Raw genomic sequence first — 22819 nt, forward strand, 5'->3', positions numbered from 1 at the left:
CCACTTTCAAGGAGAAGTGAACTTGGAACCCAAGATCTTGTCCTTAACAGTGTAATTTCACTTTACATTTGGCTCACCAAGCTGCAACACTTGGTCAGGTTAAACTCTATCTGCTATTTTTTTCACCCATATCTACAATTAAGTCAGAAATAAGAGGAATTGATCATAGCAAAGATGGAAATAATAAAACAATTAAAAGATTATTTTGCTTTTTTCTTCCTTAAGGACAAACGTCTGTGCAGAAATGCTAGGAAAGTAACGGTTAAAAGTAGTTAAAGTATTAATTTAGAAGTGTCAGTGAAAACAATAGCAATGATAGCTGATAGGTTCCACTGTCTGATGATTTACAATGCAGAATACTAACAGAGATAGGCTGTTAATAGTGAATGCATTGATTATTGTTTTCCAGAAGTTTATTGATTATGGAAGAAGTCTCACAGTTCAGAGGGTACCAAATGTAGCACCACTAGTTAAAGGAGAGATGATCAGGAAACTACTTCAGTTAGACTAAACTCATTGGTGAGATTAAGGAAATTATAAAGGCTGAGGTAACAAGGCCCTCAGAAAATGTCATGTGGATTAAACAACACCATCAAGGATTTCAGGAAGGGAAATTGTGTTTGACAAATCTACTGTAGTGCATTGAGAATGTAACAAGTACAATATATAGCACAAATAGCAAGGAATACCTTTGATAAAATCCCATATAAAAATTATTGTGTAAAACGGAAGCAATTGGCAATGGGAGCAATATGTGGGTAGAGTTTGTGGAAATAGAATGTAAGAGCAATGGGCTCCTTTTACAGATTGCATGCAGTAACTTAGAAACACAGAAAACCTACAGCATAATACAGGCCCTGCAGCCCACAAAGCTGTGCCGAACATGTCCCTACCTTAGAACTATCTAGGCTTTACCCATAGCGCTCTATTTTTCTAAGCTACATGTAGCTATCCAGGAATCTCTTAAAAGACCCGATCATTTCCGTCTCCATCACTGCCACCGGCAGCCCATTCCACGCACTCACCACTCTCTGCATAAAAAACTTAGCCCTGACATCTCCTCTGTACCTGCTTCCAAGCACCTTAAAACTGTGCCCTCTTGTGCTAGCCATTTCAGCCCTGGGGAAAAGCCTCTGACTATCCACACGATCAATGCCTCTCATTATCTTGTAACTAGTTGTGCATCACTGGGATTAATGCTTGCGGCTCAGTTATTTATAACACGTGGCTGTAACTCAATGCATAAAAGCGTGAAAACCTGGTCAAGAGGCTCAGTTGCTGTTCAGACCAAGTACCAGAATGAGGAAGAAATTTAATCTAAGTGACTTTGGCCATGGAATGATTGTTGGTGTGGACAGTGTGGTTTGAGTATCTCAGAAAATTCTGATCTGCTGGGATTTTCACGCATGACAGTCTCTAGAGTTGTGAGAGAATGGTACCAAAAAAAACCCAAAATTACACCCAGTGGGCAGCAATTCTGTGGATGAAAGCACATTGTTATTGTTAATGAGAGAGGTCAGAGGAGTATGGCCAGACTGGTTCAAACCAACCAAAATGTGACAATAATTCAAATATGTGATTTTTGAACATGCACTCAAGTGGCCACTTTAGTAGGTACAGGATGTACATAATTATAAGTAAGAGGAGAGATTTTTGATACTGCTGTAAAGGGACACATACCAATAACAGACTATGTGCTCAGGCTAAACTCTGCCAGGATCACTTGGTGCCAGATCTCATTCCACATCAAGTCAACTGTAAACAGGAAGATTTATATCTGAGGAGAATGAAGAGTGACCATAGCACATGCCAAGTCAATGACGCATACATGGAAGGTCAAAGACAACAAGAGTGCAGAAGCAGACAGCGTGATGCCTGTTACGCCACTGGCATTTAGGGCTGCAATGAATGTCTTCCATCTCTGGTGGAGGGCTTCCTTCATCGTGTCGGTAGCTTCCTCTTGGTTTTCACGCATGTCCTGAGTGGACACTCGGGAATACCATCATACTCAGATGTAGAAGGCTTCTTCACTGCTGTTTCTGGAACAATTTTGTTTTACCAGTCTGGTTTGTTAGCCCTTAGCTGAAGCTCCGAAACTTGAGGACCGGTAGACCACTCTTAGTCTGGCTTCTACCCTTTGACCTGTTCAGCAAGGGTGACCCTACCAAGAGCCAATTTAACCCACTGGGTTATTGAGGCATGTAAACCTCCAGCCCATAACAAGGTAATGGTCCTCTTCAAGGAGAAACAGACAAACCTACAAATTACATATTATGTAGTGTTCCAGATAAATCATTAATCCTTGAATGTAATTAGATCAAAATCTTTGACCTCCTAAGCAAAATGCCAATGCAATGAAATAGGCTGGAGGTTGCATGGTAACTAGTCAGACTTATTGCATTACCACTAGACCAGTCATTTAAATAAGTTTATTTGAATGGAGTCGCTGACCTTGGTTGAAATACAATTGCATATAGATGATTGTTCTATTTTCTTTTCTTTATTATTTAATTAATCTGTAGTAATTTATGCTATTTTAAGGTTATTTTTTTCAAATTTAAATCCATTTGAATATTTTGTGTTTCAATTATCTGAGACTTTAAAATAGTTCAAAAGCCTTTGAGAGAAGCCTGAAGCCTTAGTTGGCCCTCATGACCCCATTCACTTTGCGGCCTCCAGTCCTGGTGACAGATTGCTACAACAGACACACAGAAGCCAGGTGCAACCACGAGAATAGTGCATAGAGCAGCAGGTCAACTGGAGCAGTCTGGCACATAGCATTGCTGATACATAACAATCCAATCTTTGCTCCTGTCATAGTTCTAAAGAATCAATAGCCAAAACATAATTTACAATGTAGAACTTAAGAAAAACCTATACTAGGTAAATAAACATGGAATACCTTGATAAGAATCAGGAATCATTGGTAAAATCCTCAGGATAGACTTAATAGGATGTATACATCCAGAATAGATGACTACCTTACACATTATTTGACTACTAAGTTACAACACAGGCAAGATAAAATACCAGCTTTACTGGATAAATTTGCAAGGCTTTACAGTCATCCTCAAAAACCCAATGCTGTTAACTGTATGTTAAGTTGCATTGCAGACTTTGACATTGGAGAGAGATTCTAACTTAATAGCCAAGGACAGATGTGTGAATTTAAGTTATTCAGATTGTGAACAAAATTTTGGGCACGCACACCTTTTCTTTGCTTCTGTCACACCACAACTCAGCCCAGTTATCTGTCCTGCTGAGTACCCTGAGTGGCTCATTTGTGTTGTTCTGAAATGGTTGCCTCTGCATAAGTAAATTAAGCATTTCTTGAAAATTCTGGACAAAATGAAGTCCACAAATTTTTAGAATATTATTCATTTTATTAATTTACACTAAATATTTTAAACTGTATCGAGCATTACAGAAATACACTAACATTGTATTCCACTAGGTTAAGTGCTTTCAATTAAAATACTCCAATGTTTAGCCTATTTTATATTACAAAAATATGAACAGAACTTTTCAATTTGTTACATAAAATCTTTTAATATAAAAATACCTTCACATTGCTATTGGACTATGATACATTCAAATCATCTCTCCAATCCTACTCAAACAATATAAAATACTACATAAATCACTTTTATCATTTTCATCCCTGCCAGTTGTACTTCCATCATATATACTCAAATTTGTAAAGATAACATGACACTGACAAGTACCTACGTGCATTTTTAATGGTACAAGAGCTGGTTGCTGAGAAAGATGAGTAGTATATCAAGATGTCTGTTAAAATGTTAGCACATCAAAATCTATTTTATTGACTGTCAAAGTTTATTGTGGAAAAACTGCATTTTTGACATCCGACACCTTTGCTTACAGCTGTCCTGCTATTTATAATGGAGCATAATGCCCAATATAGTGGACACCTTAGACCCCTGGATGTTCTACAGAATCGACAGGAAACAAAAGAATATGATTTACTGATATGTAATCATATTCAAATCATCCTAAGTTTTGAGAGTGTAATTGTTAACCAAGTAATTAATGCTTATGTTTTTAGTTCAAGGGAATTTCAGGCTCCATAATTATACCTGGTCATTATTAATACAAACTAATACTTTATTGCAGTGCATTCTGAATAAGATCATCATTTTGCCAAATCAACATGTTTTAAATAGTATATAAAAAGTGAGACACTTAAAGCTAATCACCTCTTTTAGGGAATACTTTGAATGTTCAGTACATACCACAAAATGTAGGTAAAGAGAATTTACTACAGTTCAATTTATATTAAAAAAAAAATCTGAAAGCAGTCATTTAAGATTTATTTCTGGACAGAAAAGCAGAAAGTAAAAAGCAAATAAAATAGAGCACCTTGCCAGGAATGAGGCATGGGGGCTGTTAGCTCAATTCTGCTGCACGTGCTTTAAGAATAGCAAATTTTTACAGTTTGTGATTTAATAGAATGTTACACAAAGTATTTTTTATTTAAAGAAGCTGTTAAATTCCACATGCATTATAAAAATACTGTAATACCAGTAGCTTTCCTTGTAGAGCTATTCACCATTTTTACTTCATTTGGAATTTTTTAATTGTACATTTACACTAAGAACACATAATATTCACTGTAACTTATATACATATAAAACACAAGTGATAACGGGCTCAACAACATAATTAAAATTGTTCCAGCTTTAAATACAACAGATTATGCTGTTCTCTCTCAGTTGTCTAATAGCCTAAATATTCAAAAACAATTTTATACTCAATTTCATAATTGTTGCAAACTTTGGCAATACAAGTTCAGTTGCTAACAGTTTTCTATTTTATTCAGCATGGTAACCAAATAAAAACCAATATTCACCAGAAACTCAAAACTGAAATCTTCACAATTGTGAATGTCAATCCACCCTCCCCTTAATCCACAAGCTCTTAGAATCCAGATAGCATCTCTGGTTACCAAACACTGACCTATTTCATCTCCTCAATCATTCATTTTGACGTTGTAACTCCACTTTGTTCAGCCTTTGCTTCCATCCTTGGACACATAAGAAAGGTAAATGTACCTGAGTATGTTACATTAGGAACATTTCAAATGCTTAGGTGATAGAGTACATGTCATGAGAGTTTGGGTTATATTTTAAATAATTTCACATTAGTTTGATGACGAGCTCTGTTTGGTTTTGTGTAGCTTATTGCTGAGGGCCTTTGCTTTCTCAACAAATTGAGAACAGAGATCTTCATTTACAATGTAGTTCTTGTAAATGTTGGCAAGCTTAGTGCAAATATTAAACAAATCTTCATTGCTTCCTAGTTCGATAGCTGCAGCAAAAGCCATTTGGAAATATCCAGCAGCATCATGTGGATCCTAAAAAAATAAAATGGATTTTAGAATGGAGCAGTAAATAAAGCCAACATTAAACACTCTGCAAATTACCATTACTACTTCAAAGAATAAATATACATCAGAGTGATCACTATTTTAGCATGTCAGACTGGTACTTATTAGTATCTTTTAATGTTTGTTCAACTTCAGTAAATTTGATCAATCACTGTTTTCCAAATTTATTTTGCTCACTAGTAATGTCCAAATGCCATTCAACTTACTGAGGTGAGTTAAGTGGTATGAGGAATGTAAAGTGGTCAATTTTTCACTAGCTCCTCATTCCATACTTCAATAGCTGATGGTGCCCTTTTAGTCAACTTTGTCATCCTTGCAATTATTAAAAGCCTTGTCATTTTGGTTGACTCTTTGAAATAGGCTTACTGTGTCGCACTTCATCAAAAATTAAATTTGGAAACTCCTGTGTATCAATTATACTGACCTTGTCAACCTTCGTCCTTTCTATAAAGATTTCATTATAAAAATATGAACAGCAACTTGCATATAACCACTCTTTCTATTACTATCAACCTGTGACTAGATTTGGAACTCTTCTCCAGCTTTGTACTTTTTATTTCATTTTACAAATTCATGTTGCATTAATTTCCTTTCCTTTAAGAATTTGATGAAACAGAGGAATTCTGCCTTTATACACATTTTTGTTGTAATAACAGCTATACTTTCTGATTATGAATGAGGTAACAATTATAATAAAGCACATGCATTCATGGCATTTTCATTTTCTGAGGGGCAGTTGGATGCTCCACCTATTGGAAATGGAAGAATTGGGGAACATCCGGAGTCCCTGGTGATTATACCTGTGGGAAGCTAGTTTTGCTGCAGTTGGTCAATCCATGATGCTGAGAGCTTCATACCCGGTAAGTTTAGTGAAGCTGGTGAACCAAGGTTCAGCATTTCCTTCCGTAACAAGTATATTGCTTTGGAGGGTGACCTTTCAGAGGGGAGGAGCAACAGACAGGTCTGTGATACAATAACTGGCTCTACACAACAGAGGAGAGGTGAGTCAAAAAGAACTATAGTGATAGGGATAGTGATTAGAAAGACAAAAAGGAGTTAGGAGATCCTATGGCCACAAGCAAGACTCCAGGCTGGTCTGTTGCCTCCTGGCATAGGGGAGGAAAGAGTATCTCCAAACAGTTTTAAAATGTTCTCAAGGAGGAGGATGGGAAACTAGAGGTGGTTCTCTAAGTTGGTACAAGCAATATAAGAGGAAATAGGAATGAAGTCTCTATTTGCGAGTATAGGTGTAGGGAATAAGGCAGAAGGTTAAAAAGCAGGATCTAAAGGGTGGTAATCTCAGGATTTCTCCCAGTGACAGGTGTAAATAAAGGTAGGATAGGTTAGATGAATACATGGGTGAGAAGGTGGAGGAAAATGGTAAGATACAGATTTTTGGACCACTGTGTACCCTTCTGGCACAGAGATAGCTCATATAAAAGGGACTGGTTAAATCTGATTTGGAGAAGAACCAATATCCTGCCTGCAAATCTTCATGGTTTGGTTGTCAGTGAAGAAGTTTGGTCTAAGATTGCAACAGGATCTAGATTCACTGGGAAAGTGGGCAAATAAATGGCAATGTGGAAAGAGATGGATGTTGGGAAGTTAAGCCAGGATTAGCATAGTAAGTGATGGTGCCTTGAGGAGTGTTGTAGATCAGAGGTACCTAGGGAAAGTACATAGTTCCAGGAAAGTGGCAACGCTGAGAGATAGGCTGATGAAGATGGTGTATAGCATGCTTGATTTCATTGGATGGGGCTCCTGGTACAAGAGTAGGGATTTTGTGTTACCTCTATACAAAAGGTTGAGGAGACTGCACCTGGAATATTGTGGGCCATTCTGGTCACCATACTATAGCAAGGATCAAATTAGGCAAGAGAGGGTGTAGGGAAGACTTACGAGAATGTTGCCAAGATTGGAGAGGTCGGGTTATGAGGATCACATGCATTTGTTTTCCTTGAAGTGGAGGTGGCTTGGGAGTGACCTTATAAGGACTTATGAAATTATAAAAACCAAAGATAAGGAAGAAGATCAAATTTTTCCGTAGGGTTGGGGGAGACTAAAACCTGAAAGTGTAAGTTTAAGATGAAAGGAGAAAAAATTAATGCAGACCTAAGGGGTAAATTTTCCATAAAGTTTTGTGAGCTTTTGGGAATGATCTGACAGAAGAGGTGATGGGAGCAAGTACAATTACAACATTAAAAAAGCCATTTTGGTCAGGTTTATGAATAGAAAGGGTTTAGAGGGATATTGGCCAAATGCCACCACTTTGATCAACATGGATAAATTGGGACAAAGTTTCTCTTTCCATGTGGTGCAGCTCTATGTATCATCAAACCATGCTACTCAGAGAAACCAGCACAAACAGGCCCTTCAGCCCATCTAGTCCAAGCCAAAGCCATTTAATCTGCCTACTTCCATCAAACTCCACCGTGTCCATAGCCTGCCATACCTCTACTATCCATGTACCTATCCAAACTCCTCTTAAACATTGAAATCAAGCTTGCATGCACCACTTGTGCTGACAGCTCATTCCGCACTCTCAAAACCCTGCATGAAGAAGTTTCCCCTTACACTTTTCACCTTTCACCCTTAAACCATGACCTCTGGTTGTACTCCCACCCAACCTCAGTGGGGAAAGCCTGCTTGCATTTACCCTACCCATGCCCCTCAATGTTGTATGCCTCTATCAAATCTCTCAATCTTCTACATTCTAAAGAAAACAGTCCTAACCTATTCAATATTTCCTTACAACTCAGGTACTTCAGACCTGGCAACACCCTTGTAAATTTTCTCTGTACTCTTTCAACTTTGTTTACATCCTTCCTGTAGGTAAGTGTCCAAATCTGCACACAATACTCAAAAGTAGGCCTCACCAATGTCTTATACAACTTCAACATTACATCCCATCTCCTGTACTCAATACATTGATTTATGAAGGCCAATGTGCCAGAAGTTTTCTTTACAAACCTATCTACCTGTGACACCAGTTGCAATGAAATACAGACCCATATTCCCAAATCTTTGTTCTACCACATTCCTCAGTGCACTGTATCATTCACTGTGTAAAACCTACTCTGGGTAGTCCTACTGAGGCACAAAAACTCACACATGTCTACACTAAAATTCCATCTGCCATTTTGCAGCCCTTTTTCCAGATGATGTAAGCCATGATAGCCTTTCTCTCTGTCCACTTCACCCCCAATCTTGGTGTCATCCGCAAATTTGTTGATCCAAACAACTACATTATCATCTAGATCATTGATATAGATGACAATCAACAATGGACCCAGCACTGATCCCAGCAGCACACCACTAGACACAGGCCTCCAGTCAGAGAGGCAACCCTCTACTACCACTCTCTGGTTTCTCCCACAAAAACACTGTCTAATCCAATTTACTATCTCATCTTGAATGCAGAACGACTGAACATTCTTGACCAGCCTCCCATGTGGAACCTGTTAAATGCCTTGCAAAATTCCATGTAGATAACATCCACTGTCATTGCCTTCATTCACTTTCCAGGTAACTTCCTCAAAAAACTCTATAAGATTGGTTAGACGTGACCTATGCGATGACATGCTGACTATCCTTAAACAGTCCATGTCTATCCAAAAGCTTATGTACCTAGTCCTGTAGAATACCTTCTAACAACTTTCCCAAAACTGAGATCAGACTCACCGGACTATAATTTCTTGATTTATGTTCAGAGCCTTTTTAAACAGTTTAACAATGCTGGATAACCTCCAATCCTCTGGAACCTCCCCTGTCACTAAGGATTTTATAAATATCTCTGCTAGCTCCCAACCAATTTCTGCACTTGTATCCCATGGGGTCTGAGGGAACAAATTGTCAGGTCCTGGGATTTATTCCCCGCTGCCCCCCCCCCCATCCCAATTTGCTTCAAGGTAGCAAACACCTCCTCCTCTGTAACCTGTACAGGGTCCATGAAGCTGATGTGACTTTGCCTCACTTCTATATACTCCTGTGCCCATCTCTTGAGTGAATACAGATACAAAGAATTCATTTAAGATCTCCCCCATTTGTTTGTTTCAGCTCCACACATGGATTACCATTCTGGTCTTACAGAAGACCATTTCTGTCCCTTGCAATCCTTTTGCTCTTAACATAACTGCAGAATCCCATAGAATTCTCCTTCACCTTGGCTGTTTGAGCAACTTCATGCCCTTCTTTTTAGCTTTCCTGTTTTCTTTTGTAAAGTGTTCTCTTGCATTTCTTGTACTTCATAAGCACCTCATTTGTTCCTGCTTGCCTATACCTGCTATGCAACTTTTCTCTTAACTAGGGTCTCAATATCTCTTGAAAACCAAGGTTCTCTATACCTATTATCTTTACCTTTTATTCCGACAGGCACATACAAGCTTCGTACTCGCCAAATGGTGTTTTGAAAGCCTCCCGCACACCAAATACAGCCTTGCCAGAAAGTAGCCTGTCCCTATCCACACCTGCCATATCGTTTCTGATACCATCAAAATTGGCCTTTCTTCAATTTGGAATTTCAACAGACCTATCTTTTTGCATATTTACTTTGAAATTAATGACATTGTGGTTACTGGATGCAAAGAGTTCTCCTACATAAACTTCTGTCACACACCCTATCTCATTCCCCAATAGCAGATCCAGTATTGCACGCTCTCTTGTTGGGACCTCTAAGTATTGATGAAGGAAACTTTCCTGAATACATTTGACAAACTTGATCCCATCTAGTCCTTTTACAGAATGGGATTCCCAGTCCATATGTGGAAAGTTAAAATCCCTAGTATGACAATGTTATGTTTCATAACCAACAAAGAAAATGAAAAGGTGAGCTATGGGAGTTTATCACATCTTCTACCATAGCTATAAATACTCCTTAAGAACAGTGAAAAACTTGGTGACTTTTATTTTGATTCAACCATGAACCACATTATAAGAGTCTTAGTCACAGAGCACAGGAACAGTCCTTTCAGCCTATCACCTCCATGCTGGCTATTGCACCCAAATGTACTCAACCCATTCACCCACACTAGCTCTAAGTTCTTAATATGAGAATATCAAACCCATTAAATAGCTTGAAAAATAGAGAAATGCTTTCTCACCTTGAGTTTGTGGAGTGTAATATCACCCAGTCTGAAATAAGTTTTCAGATAAAACTTTGCTTCCTTTGGAGATCGCAATAGATGAGAACTCAGTGACAGTGCCTTTAGGTAGTAGTTTTCAGCCATCTCATACTGCTGATACAAATAGTACACTGTGGCTAATCGATAAAAAGCAACACGTTCCTTCAGCTGGTCTCCTAATGATCACATGAAAAATGTCTTTGAAGTAGTGAAGACAAGAAAAATAGCTATTGCTTAATTTACATTTATAACGTTGTACAATCAGTTTAAAGAAAATAAAATTCAGTGCAGAAGAAAGAAATTTGGCTCAATGTGTCTATGTAGTTTCCTTCACTGGAACCATTTATTGAAATGCAATTACTTTCTCCCCTTAATATTGTTTTGCCTCAAACGTTGGGTCTTTTCCTATTGTTTTCAGTGGAAGTGCTTTTACTGCCAATTCCTTTTGTTGAAGTGAAAGTAAGTCTCATCTGTTTTCCTTTTGTATGTAGCCAGCCACTCAAGATCGGTCATTTCGGAAATTAACACTGTAAATGTCCCAATGAATAAAATCAAGACAGCTTTAATTCTAATTCTGCATACATTTACGATTATCAGAGCTTTAGCTGCATTTCTTATCTTGGCATATTTTTAAAAATTTATTATATTTATTTATTTAGAGGTGCTGCACAGAATAGGCTGTTCGAGCCACACCCCCAGCAACTTCTTACAATCCCAATTTAACCCTAACCTAACGGCAGGACAATTTACAATAACAAATTAACTACTTGATTCATCTTTGGAATGTGGGACCCAGAGAAGGACCCAGAGAAACTCCTCACATTCCATGGGGAGGACATACAGAGACTCCTTATAGAGGACACCAGGATTGAACTCTGAACTCTGAGGCCCCAAGCTGTAATAACCTCACATTATATGCTACCCTATTGAGGCACCCACTTTTATATTAACTATTCCAGATTGTACTTGGCAGCATAGATCTACACATGCTAGTAATCTTAATACAAACCTAAAAGCATCTAACAATGAAAGTTAAAGTATTATAAATTATAGGTCCTGCAGCCAGATTTGAAAGACTTTGGAAATAGGACTCCAATCATCCTAAATTTTAGAATTATTTTTGGCTCAAGTGTATGTCTCCCAATGTACCTCTTATCCATGTCAGTTTTGATAATCATCTACACATCAAGATTCTGCCTTTCCCTGTCCAAAATAACAAGGATGAGAACACAACCCCTTCAGAAAGGGAGGGTGGCCTTGAAACGCCGAAGAGGAAAATTGTTTTCTGAAATTATGCTGCCCAGGAATTTGAGTACTTAAGCTCCTTCTTTCTTTAAAAAACAACTGTCCCCAGAATTAAACAACTGAAAATCAATTTTATTTTCCCAGAATGAAATGCGTTAACTTCCAGATCCTGCATATTTTGTCTCAACCAAGCACTTAGGAGCATGAATTATTCTTGTGCCCAAAATGTGATTTGCACAGCTTCTTAGCCAGAAACAGAACATTATTAACTGCTGTAGTGCGGATGACATAGTATAAATTCCAAAAACATCCAACATTCAATAACTGAAAATCTTCATGAGCAGCTGAAATTTTCATTGATGAGCCAATGGCCAGTACTGTACTATGGTGTCCATATAATACAACAATGGGATCGACCACTATTACTGCTGATACTGATGTACAATTTACATCTGTCCATGACAAAGGCAGTCATTGGCAACAATTTAGATTAATTCCAGGTTATTGCTTATACAACACCTACGCAGTCTGGTTGATGGGTGCTGCCAGTCTGCGTACTTCATAATAATGGATACCCCAACATATACTAAGTACCTTTGACTCTACTATTCATTTCAAAGTTTTAGTAGACCAACAAATCAAGGTAGAAGTATTACGGTATTACATCAGGTTACATGCCTAATGATAGTTAGATTCAATTTATGAAACACAAAAGTAGCAATTTTGATTCATTACTTAAATATAAATGAGGCATAAAAGAAGGAAATTAACTCTTTCTTTAGCATATTCTTAACCAATGAGAAATGACTCACCAGTGTTTATACTGAGTCTTACAGCTGCAATCGCGTATTCTAGGGCTCGTTCTAGATTGTTCAGTGATATACTAAGTTCAGCTAGTTTGTTGAAGAGTCTGAGCTCCACGTCAAAATCATTTGTCATTCTGGCCAGGGGTACTGCCCCATCCTATGGAATAATTCAGAAATTCAAGTCAAGCGAGGTTAGAGGTATGCCTGTACAAACTTACTGAGCAAATCTTTTTTTGTAGCAAAACATATTTTCTCAGATATTTTAAACAAAGAGACCCAAAACTGACGTGGATGATACAAATATCTCCAATTGTAAAGAATTGTGTACATGTTCAGAAGTTTCGTCATCATGGATGTTTTGACCATCATTTAATAGCAGAATTTCCTTTTTTAAACCTTTTTACCTAGGGAGTTCTGCTCCATCATCCACAGTTTACATACCACCAGAGGCCAACTATTATCTAGCACCTGAGATGCTGTATGATGCCATTTCCAAACAAGAAACAGTCCATCCCAACATATTTCAAATCATTGTTGGGGACGTCAAGTTACGTCCAGGCACAATCATCTGTTATAAGTAGCAAGGTAAAATAGCTTATTTGAATAGCAATATTTTATACCTGAAATATAAATCAGCACAGAATAAAGGAGTTGAAGGGCCTGTTTCTATGCTGTAGTGCTCTTTGGCTCTAAATATGTAACAGGTAAATCCTCCATGAAAGAAAATCTGGTGGAGCCCAAAGCAAGAAAATGCCATAGACACTCGAAGGAACTAATGCTAAAATTAAGTGATTCAGATCATCCCCTGCTCACTGGTTTGCTGGGTAATTATCAAGGACAGGTCAAAGGGTTTGGATAATCCATTCTCCTGCCCCTCAAAACAAAGCTATTATTTACAATGGCACAGAGCAAGAAGTGGTGCTTATTTTGCCTGTCCCATGCTAATGAGAACCTCCCACTGACCTGTCCCCCATCTCTCCATATGCAGCAGCAGCTCAGCAATGGAGAGCCATATTTGTTGTTATGATATTCAGATATTTTCATGCACTTACCCTATAAAATTTCACTGCTTTCTCTCTCTCTCTGGGTCCATTGTAAAACACATCTCCAGCCTCTTCATTTATTTTCATGGTAAAGTGCGTATTCTTTATTCTCTGAGCCGTCTGTACAGCAGCCTTATTGATTCATAAGAATCATCAAAAATACAAATTGATAAAATACTACAGGTTATGAAATTGAAATTGGTCAGAGCCACAAGAATAAATCAATTAATGAAGATGTATTTCTTTCAGCTGGCTCATAACATTAGTCAAGTAAAAGCCTAAGTCACTAAGACCAAATGCATTGGTACATCTTTAAGAGGAGAAATCTTCAGATTTAATGGATTCAATTTTCACCTTTGTCTGGCATTAATGGGATATATATACATTGGAATATTTTCTATCCTTTTCACCTAGTAATGTAATCAGCTCCATTGCAGATGAAGGATTTTGAAGTACCGGTCTCTTCTGGCTTAAATTTTAAATATAGGAATTTTGGAATCCTATAAACTGCATGCTTCAGCCAGTTTTTGAGAAATTGCAGCTTCAATGGGCTTGCAAAAGCTATGTCAGATTACATTTGTGGGTGCTAAGTCAAAAATAACCTAACACATACAACTCCCTGGCAGCATACCAAACTGCACATCAAATCCTTGAAGAGTTAACGGAGGCTCAGGTGGCAACTTCACCGTCAGATTTCAGCAAAGCTGGGACATCACAATGTGTGTGGGTCTTGCCTGGAGGAGCGTGCTACAGTTTTTTTATCTTAGTATGGACACATTGATCTGTGTACTAACATTGTTAACTGAAAGCAACTATTACCTGTAAGTATAGTTCAACAAGTTCATCTTGTTCCATCATGTAGTAGGTTTTACCAGCCATCAGCCAGGCTTCAGCCTCCTTGCTTTGCATTCCGAGATCAATAAAATTCTTCAGGTTCTGCTTGGTGTAGCTTAGAGATGATCTGTAGGAGCTAATGTTTGAAATTATTTTACTTGCAATATTTCAACTATCACTGAATGCAAGATGCAAGAGAAACCAGATCTAAGAAAGGCAAATTTTCTGTTGCCTTGGATCATGCTGTTCCTTCCTGCATTGGCCAAGGTGAGCCATACTCAGCCTTAGTACCAGTTGCTCTTTCAGAATGACTAAGTGAGAATTTAACTTTTTGCTCAGGCAGTGTAAAAGCTGCCAGTTATTTCATGTTTATTAATCTCTTTCATAATCACTATCATTTAGAATCTCTTAGAACCTGCTGGGCCTTTTTTAAGAAACAGATATCTCACACTCAGTTTAAGGTAAAGTTTCTCTTGCAGTCGAATACTGTAATTCATTTCAGTGCGGCTGTTGTACTTGAGGCAGGTACAAGCTGGCACAGACTCAGCAGGCAGATCTCCAAGCCAGAAGGTGTCAAAACTGCAGCAGATAGTGTTGTAACTGTGAACTCCCTGAGAATTACAAACAAGCAATATAGGTGATCGCTGGCCTGTGCTGTATTGAGCAGAAGACAGGACTTCAACAACCTTTACCTGCCAACAAATCTTAATTTTCTTTAATTACAGATAATGAAATAGCCTAAATTAATTCCAAATTAATAGAGTCTTTAAAAATACAAGCTTATTATCTGAAAAGTTAGATCTGTTTCTTCACAGATGACAAGTTTTACCAACATTTTCTTTTTGTTATTAAAACTATTTTACGATTTATTTCCAACAAGTTAAATATGATCATATACAATGAAAAGATAACAAGCAGCATAATAATGGAGATTGCCTTTGGATTGGTAAATTGTGATCACGTGAGTTCTTGGTCTATTTGATATTGATGTAATTGACTTCCAAGTCATTTGGCTTACCTTTCTGTGTTGAACAAAAAGCAATGATGACTTAGAATGGTCAGTGTTTTCATCTCCTGTTCCTTGTCTTTTAATTTACGAGCCAGCAGCAACCAGTGTTCATAATATACAATACATTGCAATTTATCATGTAAAATCTTTTCATAGAAGCTGCAGAGTTGTTCAATAGCCTGGATTTGGTCTAAATAAAAAATGCATTCATGTGAGAACAAGGAAGGTAGCTTAAACACTAATAACAGGTATTGCTCTAAGGAAATATTTGAAGAAAGTTAGAACTTAACATGGTAGAGATGAAGGAAAATAACTTGTATAAGCTTGAAGCTTTATATAACTCAGCAACACTTTTTCTGCATTATTAAGAGTCCTTTATCAAACCATTAAAGAGTTGTGTTTCAAAGTAGATCAATAAACAAAAATATCACTTGCATCAAAACAGATTAAGGCACATTCTAACTACGTTATTTCTAGGACATGCTGGAAAACAGCTTCCTGAGCTTGTTCCGGAATAAATTCCTGTACTTCTTTCAATTATCAACTTTTTCCCCTCAGTTTCTGGTATTCTAATTGTTATCCATTATAATTTGTTTTCTTTCATTAGTCCTCTGCTTCAAGTCTATCTATTTTCCAACACCTAGTTATCCAAGGTAACCTTAAACTGCTCGTATTTTTCTTTAATTACTTATTTGATGTTCTTTCTCTTTCACATTACAGAATATGTATCTGACTGCAACATGCTTTGAATGGTCCAGAGCCTGTAGATGGTTTGCTACCAATATAGATCTATGTTGCCCAGTCCTAGGTGGTAACATCTCCCTATGTTTTGTGTTATCCAGGTTAATCCTCATATGCTTGAGAAAGACCAAAATGTTAAGAAATAGAGATTGAATGGGACTTAGTGGCCATGAATCCATGAACAACAGTTCTTTTGCACTAACAATTTATTGTAACTTGTAGTAATTTTTAAGTCTTGCCACAAAACAACAAACCTGACAACATGTCAGTGATAATAAACCTAATTCTGATTTTCTGTTTGTTTTTCAACCATTCATACAAGATTGTGGATGATCCTGTCTCTGAAGCCCATGTTCCTGTCTGATTCTCATAGCTATTCACACCTGAAAGTACAATAGAATATTCTAAATCCTACTTAACCACCTTCTGCTTTAATTTTCACTCAAAGCATGTGAAAGTAGCAGCTTGAAACAGATTACTGCACACCGTAAATCTTCTTTAAAATAAACTCAATTCTCAACATTATAAGAGCAAATTCCAGATGCACAATTCCAAAACACAGCACAAAGTCCAAAAAAGATAAACTTACAATGAACATTATTGATTTTCATGGCAGTGAGAAGTGCTAGCTCACAATGCAGTCTCCCTTCATTTCTCAAGCCTCTCTCTATGTAGTATTGTCCCAGGCTCAGGAGAATTGGCACATAACCCACTTCCAAGCAGCAGTCTTGCGTTTGAAAATACAGATTTAAAGATTTCCTGAGGTAGCATCCGGGCAATGCAAGAAATTTACAATGCAGAATTAGAGATCCAAAGTTAGCATGCGCAATGGCTTGGTTACATTTTATGCCACTTTCTTCAGCAGTTATTATTGCACTATGGCAGTGTTCCACAGCTTCTTTTAGCCTGGTGTGCTTTCTTAGAGAAAGTGCCAACATGTTATAAACAACTCCCTGTTGTATAGGGTCATGCGTCTTAAGTGATGATTCTAAAAGGGAATTCAATATTTCTGATGCCATAGTTGGCTGATTATTTAGAATATATAGCCAAGCAAGGGAAAGACGAGCTTTGAAAGTTCCTCCATCATTGATGCAGCTTGCTACTTCTGCAGATTTTGTCATGTAATTAATTGCCTTTTTATATAACTTATGTTGCTGGTATAAATTTGCCAATGCAAAGTTCAAATCCCTCAGGCTGTTTACATTGCTACTGCTTGATGCAATATCCAGAGCTTCTTGAAGATAAAGTGCAGCCTGTGGAGGGATTTCTCCAGTACAAATTCCTTGAGTACTAGAGTTTACAATTGTTTCAATAAGAAAATCAGCTTTCTGCAAAGAACCAAACAATGTGGAACTTGAGCCAGGCTGAGCAAATCTTAAAGCTGCTAGGGCAAGCTGTGATAAGCATTTTTTGTTGTATATGCAACTTAAAATCAAATGCACATCTATTGGGACAATGTTACCTTGTGAACTGAAACTATTTGAAAGGAACTGTAAATGTTCAGCAAATGCTAATGCTTCTTCAGACTTGCTGCTTTCCAGAAGAAGCTTTGCTATTAGAAAACAGGTACGTGCCTCCAGGTAATAATCATTGGCAATCATTGCTCTTTTAAGGAGAATGTAAAGTATCTCCAACTCATTCTCTGAACAGTAAACATGAGATGGAATGCACATGAGAAGTGTTGCAGCCTTTTCCACAAGAGTGTGAGATTTTTCTTTCATTTTTAGCTTCAAATACACAGACGCCAAGTTCACATATAAAGCAGTCAACAGATACAAGTCGGAAAAGGTCCCTTGAATCAGAGTCATTGCTTCTTCAAAATACACTCTGGCCTGCGAGAATCTGAGTCGTTTAGCACAAAGTCTTCCCAACAGGAAACAGATTCTGCAGTATGCCCAATGTTTGTTGTACATTTTGGCCATCTCCCTTGCCTTTTCTAAATACTGTAAAACTTCCTTCTCTTCAGTTACTCCATACAAGATGGAGCCTATGAAGGAAAAATTCAAGTCATAGAAATGTTTGAAATGTGGAATGTATTCCTCTTGATTTAGAAATTTCAGCATTGGATCAAACACTTCAGGATCACTCATATCTTCAAGATTAAGATCTATATAAAATCTTGGATGCTTGGGTTGATCCATTTCTGGAACGACTTGTTCTAATTCCTTATGGAAAGAAGGGCTCTTATCTGGAATATTGTCGTGAAGAAGTCCCACTGGGTTAGATAGGTGGCGCAGATCAAACGTGGAAGGAAATAACTCCCCTAAGAAAATGTGAAAAAAAAATGAAGAATTAGTAATTCAGAAATATTCACAATTTCATCAAAGCATGCAAGAAAAGAAAGGGCTCTTGGTGGTTGTACTAAATACACACAGCACATAGTCACAGTGATATTAATCTTAATTTGTGATATTCACTAGAGAAATGAGGTACATTTCTGCTGATGGCAGATAATTCCCAACAATTTGTAAGTTAGCTTAATTTGTTAGTCAAATTTTAATAATTGTAACATGTCCGTTGATTGAAGAAAGATGAGTCTACAAGAACCCCTTCAGTTTCATTCCTGTTAACATTCTAAATCTGGAAATTTTTTTCACATATGCTGTATATATTAATAAAGTGATAACACAGGCAACAACATATAACCTGGTTAAATCAGGGAATTTACTAATTCTTGTACTCACCAGGCTCAGCATTTGACCTTGTGGCAACTCTCCTGTTGCCCAGGACCTCCAGCTCACTGTACTACATCTATTGCAGCAGTCTCCTGAGGAGTGTTCTCCTGGGAGGCCAATGTCAGCACTGTGTTATGATCTAGCGTTAGGGTCTTATCCTGCACTGAAGCCAGCCAGACTGATAAGGCTTCAGCAGCTGTCAAAATATCACTGAACTTGAATGCTTGTGTTGGTCTTTGACATTTAAAAGCGCAATGGAGTATATAAAAATAATAAATGCATTTTAACACGCCAATAAATTTGGCTCCTTCCCCTTTACAATGGGACTGTTTTAATGTGGCACAGGCCTGCAGTTAGAGAGCTGAGAAATCTGTGAAAGCCCGTGCTGTCCTTTTGGAATCCAACCAGGGGTTCATCCTTACAGTACAAGCACTGCCAGCTAACTCCGCACTGAGCAGTAATCTCTAATCATGGGGTATAGATTTACATTCTTGTTTGTGCATAACATTTCTTCAATTCTATAGAGATCCTAAGAGCTAAATGCACATAGTTGATCATATACATTGATAGGTTAAGTAGAATATAGTACATGAGATGCCATCAGCAGGCCAGCCAGATTCAGTGTAACGAGACATTCTCTAATTTCTACTGGTTCTGATGTAAGATTATAGTTGGACTTATTAATCTATTTTCTGTTTACACTGAATCTAGCTAGCCTGCCAATGGTATCTTCTGTACTGTAGTCTACTGACAACTTTGATTTTGTATATAATACTTTGAAGTCCAACTTTGAACACAGTATTTTGACTTGGAGGAGAGTTATGGCTATGAACCCAATCATCATGCAGCCTATTTACAATTACTGGACTGCTTTTTAACACTAAAGAAACACACATTGAAATCAAAAGCCTGAAACAAGAACTGAGTCCTCCTCATTTGCTTCCTGCTTTCATTTTACCCAGGTAACCAGGACATCAAATCCCAAGACTCACTCTCGAACACTTCAGTTTCGTGGGGATAACTTCCCACACAAAAAGCCCAAGCACATTAATCAATGTGACTGCAATCAGGAACACCATTTAGCTCACTTTTGAAGGTTCAAATCTTCAGGTCATTTCTAACTTCTGCTCTTTAAGATGCTCCATTCTTAAAACATATTGCCTTTTAATCCCCTGTGCACCACACAGGATTAAAAACCAAGAGTGCCCAGACAGAAAATAAATCACACATTTGGAACAGAGAGAAAGTGATTGATGGAGTTAACGACTGAATGTTAAGCACAAAAATATAAGGTTGGAAGAAAACACACCTAAACGATAAACAGTGTTGATATCACTCTGGGAGAGCTTATTCAAAAGATTGATGCAATGTCGTTCATCAGGTTTTCTAAACTTGTTCAAAGAAGATTTTTCTTCTTCACTTAAGAATAAAAGGTGGGCTTCTCTGTGAATCAGAAGTTAGATATTAACAACACTGGTAGGCCATCAGAATACATTAAGCTTTAGCACCAAACACCTTTAGCACTTTCCAATAAAGTAAAAAGGAGGAAAAACCTGGTATTTATAATCCAACTATTGCCAGTTGTAAAATCATGACACACATCTTAACTTGAAAACTGTAATTCTGGGAAATGGAATGCAGCATCAGAGTTGCTAAAGATAAACATCTTCATTATCTTGCCATGATACCTAGCATTGCACTAAAATACCTTACATGCCATTACTTTGCAATTCAAACAGATAATTTAATTTACCCCTGGAGGAAATGAATGATAGAGTTAAAATCGAAATGATTAATTTACAAAGTTTATGTCCTGCCGGCATTTTGACTGGGTCCTTTCACTCAATCACATTAAGGAAGAGCACCCCAGTAAGTCAAAGATTAATTGTGCAGGTATGACATCAATGACATTTACCTGCAGGCAGGATCACACTGCCATTCCACATCAACCTCTTACCATGCATACCTGATAGCTGGTTGATACTGCGCCAGCTTGGAGCCAGTAATTTATACCAAACACCATTTAGGGTTAGTGAGGTTAAAGTGGTGTTGGTGCAAATTACTGGCTTCAAGCCTGGTGATACTACACAAAAGATCAGGAGTTCAACTCTACGAGCCAGAAAGTCAAGGATGTCCCCTCAATCCTTCTCTGTCAATTACACTTTCTCACAGTGATACCAAGATTTCCCTGATTCCAGCAGATCTATTAGTGTCAGCCTTGAATATACTCAGCAACTGACTATCCACTTCTCTCTAAAGTAGAAAATTGCAAACATTCTTAAAACAGTTTTACTTTCCACAGATGTTGTTTGGTCTACTGACTGTTTCTAGCATTTTCTATATTTATTTCAGTTTTCAGCATTTGCAATTTTACTTTAATTTAATGACTTAGAGACCTGGTCTGGCTTTTCATGCTGTGCGAGTTTTTCATGACCACTGTCGAAGGCATTGAGAGGAGAGTCAACAAGCACCTGCAGAGGTGGATGGGGATCTACCCAAGTTTTTCTTCAGTGGGGCACAACACAAAATCAGGCTAGCTACAACTCCATTGTCATCGGTAGTGGAGGAGTTCAAGCTGGCAACGTATAGAGTTGTGTTAACACTGAGGGGCTCCAATGAACAAGCTAATATACCAAGCAGGAGGCACAACAAGATTGGTCCAAAAGTGGGCGGCCAACTCGGCCAAAGACCAGGCAGTAAGCTCCCTGCAATTGAGAGACAGCATTGGCAACCCATGTCTGAAATGGCAAGGGCTCGGCTCGGCACACTTCCAACAATGGGGACGTGCAAGCACAAAGGAAAGGCGTGACATGATCCAGGCAGAGGTATGGAACTGTGAGGCACAAAGAAAAGGCGTGACATGATCCAGGCAGAGGTATGGAACTGTGAGGCACAAAGAAAAGGCGTGACATGATCCAGGCAGAGGTATGGAACTGTGAGGCACAAAGAAAAGGCGTGACATGATCCAGGCAGAGGTATGGAACTGTGAGGCACAACGGAAAGGCGTGACATGATCCAGGCAGAGGTATGGAACTGTGAGGACAGAAGGAAAGGCGTGACATGATCCAGGCAGAGGTATGGAACTGTGAGGACAGAAGGAAGGTAACAAGGACTGTGGAGTTGGCGCCTGGATGAAATGGGATCTTCCCAAGCACAAGGTCACCGGCGAAGAGCTTTGGAGACTGGAGCCCTTCTGCATTTCTTTCCTCCTGCAGTTGGTGTATGACACTCTTCCTACACCATTACAGCTGCATGCATGGGGGCTGAGGAAGGACCCTAACTACACCACTTCACAGTCAGCAGGGTTCACTGGCACACATACCGTCAGCTTTAACACAAGGACGGTATAGGTGGCGCCACGACATGTTCCTGCTGTCCCTTGCTGGCACGCCAGAGTGGGAGAGGTGTAACCAGAAACCAGCTGGCAGAAAGGCAAACAGGGCAGTAATCTTCATCAAGGAGAGGCCCACACCAGTCATAGCAAAGAGGCTTAAATCCAATCTGCTGTAAACTGCCAAATCATGGGAAATTAGGGTCGATGTGGGCAGGAAGCTGCAGTTCACAGAGGTGGTGCAAACACACTTCCACCAGACATTATACTGTGGTCCACCAAAGTCAAGGAAATCATCCTGGTGGAGCTCACAGTACCATGGGAGGAAGGATGTGAGGAGCTCCCGAGAGGAAACCAACATGTCAGGCTCATGCATGCAAGACTGACAAGCATTGAATCAAACTATCTGGCTTATTAGTGTTAGAATTGTTTGTAATGATCTTAATAATTTGTCTGTGAAGATTTAGGTTGAAAGCTTAACATTGGAGTCTGAATTTGATCCATTACAAGGGAGCTGCCAAATCTGCACTTGGGGCAACTGAATGTAAATTGTTGTCAGTGAGTTACTCAACAGCTATGAGGAGAATTAAAAAACTGTATCTCTTGTG

General features: G+C 38.4%; 1 protein-coding gene and 1 long non-coding RNA gene across 4 annotated transcripts in view; both read right to left on the bottom strand.

Annotated features, from left to right (window-relative positions):
* The window catches only part of LOC140739410 (uncharacterized), a 972090-nt gene that overhangs the window by 66663 nt on the left and 882608 nt on the right, over nucleotides 1-22819 (bottom strand). The gene's annotated exons all lie outside the window — the stretch shown is intronic.
* The window catches only part of sh3tc2 (SH3 domain and tetratricopeptide repeats 2), a 103216-nt gene continuing 83773 nt past the window's right edge, over nucleotides 3377-22819 (bottom strand). For all 3 annotated transcript variants that reach the window (XM_073067672.1, XM_073067673.1, XM_073067671.1), the window contains 8 exons: nucleotides 20190-20323; nucleotides 16795-18468; nucleotides 15474-15654; nucleotides 14441-14591; nucleotides 13631-13753; nucleotides 12585-12735; nucleotides 10507-10703; nucleotides 3377-5374 (listed from right to left, as the gene is read on the bottom strand). In XM_073067672.1, coding sequence (XP_072923773.1) covers nucleotides 5162-5374; nucleotides 10507-10703; nucleotides 12585-12735; nucleotides 13631-13753; nucleotides 14441-14591; nucleotides 15474-15654; nucleotides 16795-18468; nucleotides 20190-20323 — 2824 coding nt within the window. In that variant the 3' untranslated portion in view covers nucleotides 3377-5161. The remainder of the gene's footprint in view (nucleotides 5375-10506; nucleotides 10704-12584; nucleotides 12736-13630; nucleotides 13754-14440; nucleotides 14592-15473; nucleotides 15655-16794; nucleotides 18469-20189; nucleotides 20324-22819) is intronic.

The sequence above is a fragment of the Hemitrygon akajei genome, chromosome 15 (genome assembly GCF_048418815.1).
Source record: "Hemitrygon akajei chromosome 15, sHemAka1.3, whole genome shotgun sequence".
NCBI lineage: Eukaryota > Metazoa > Chordata > Chondrichthyes > Myliobatiformes > Dasyatidae > Hemitrygon > Hemitrygon akajei.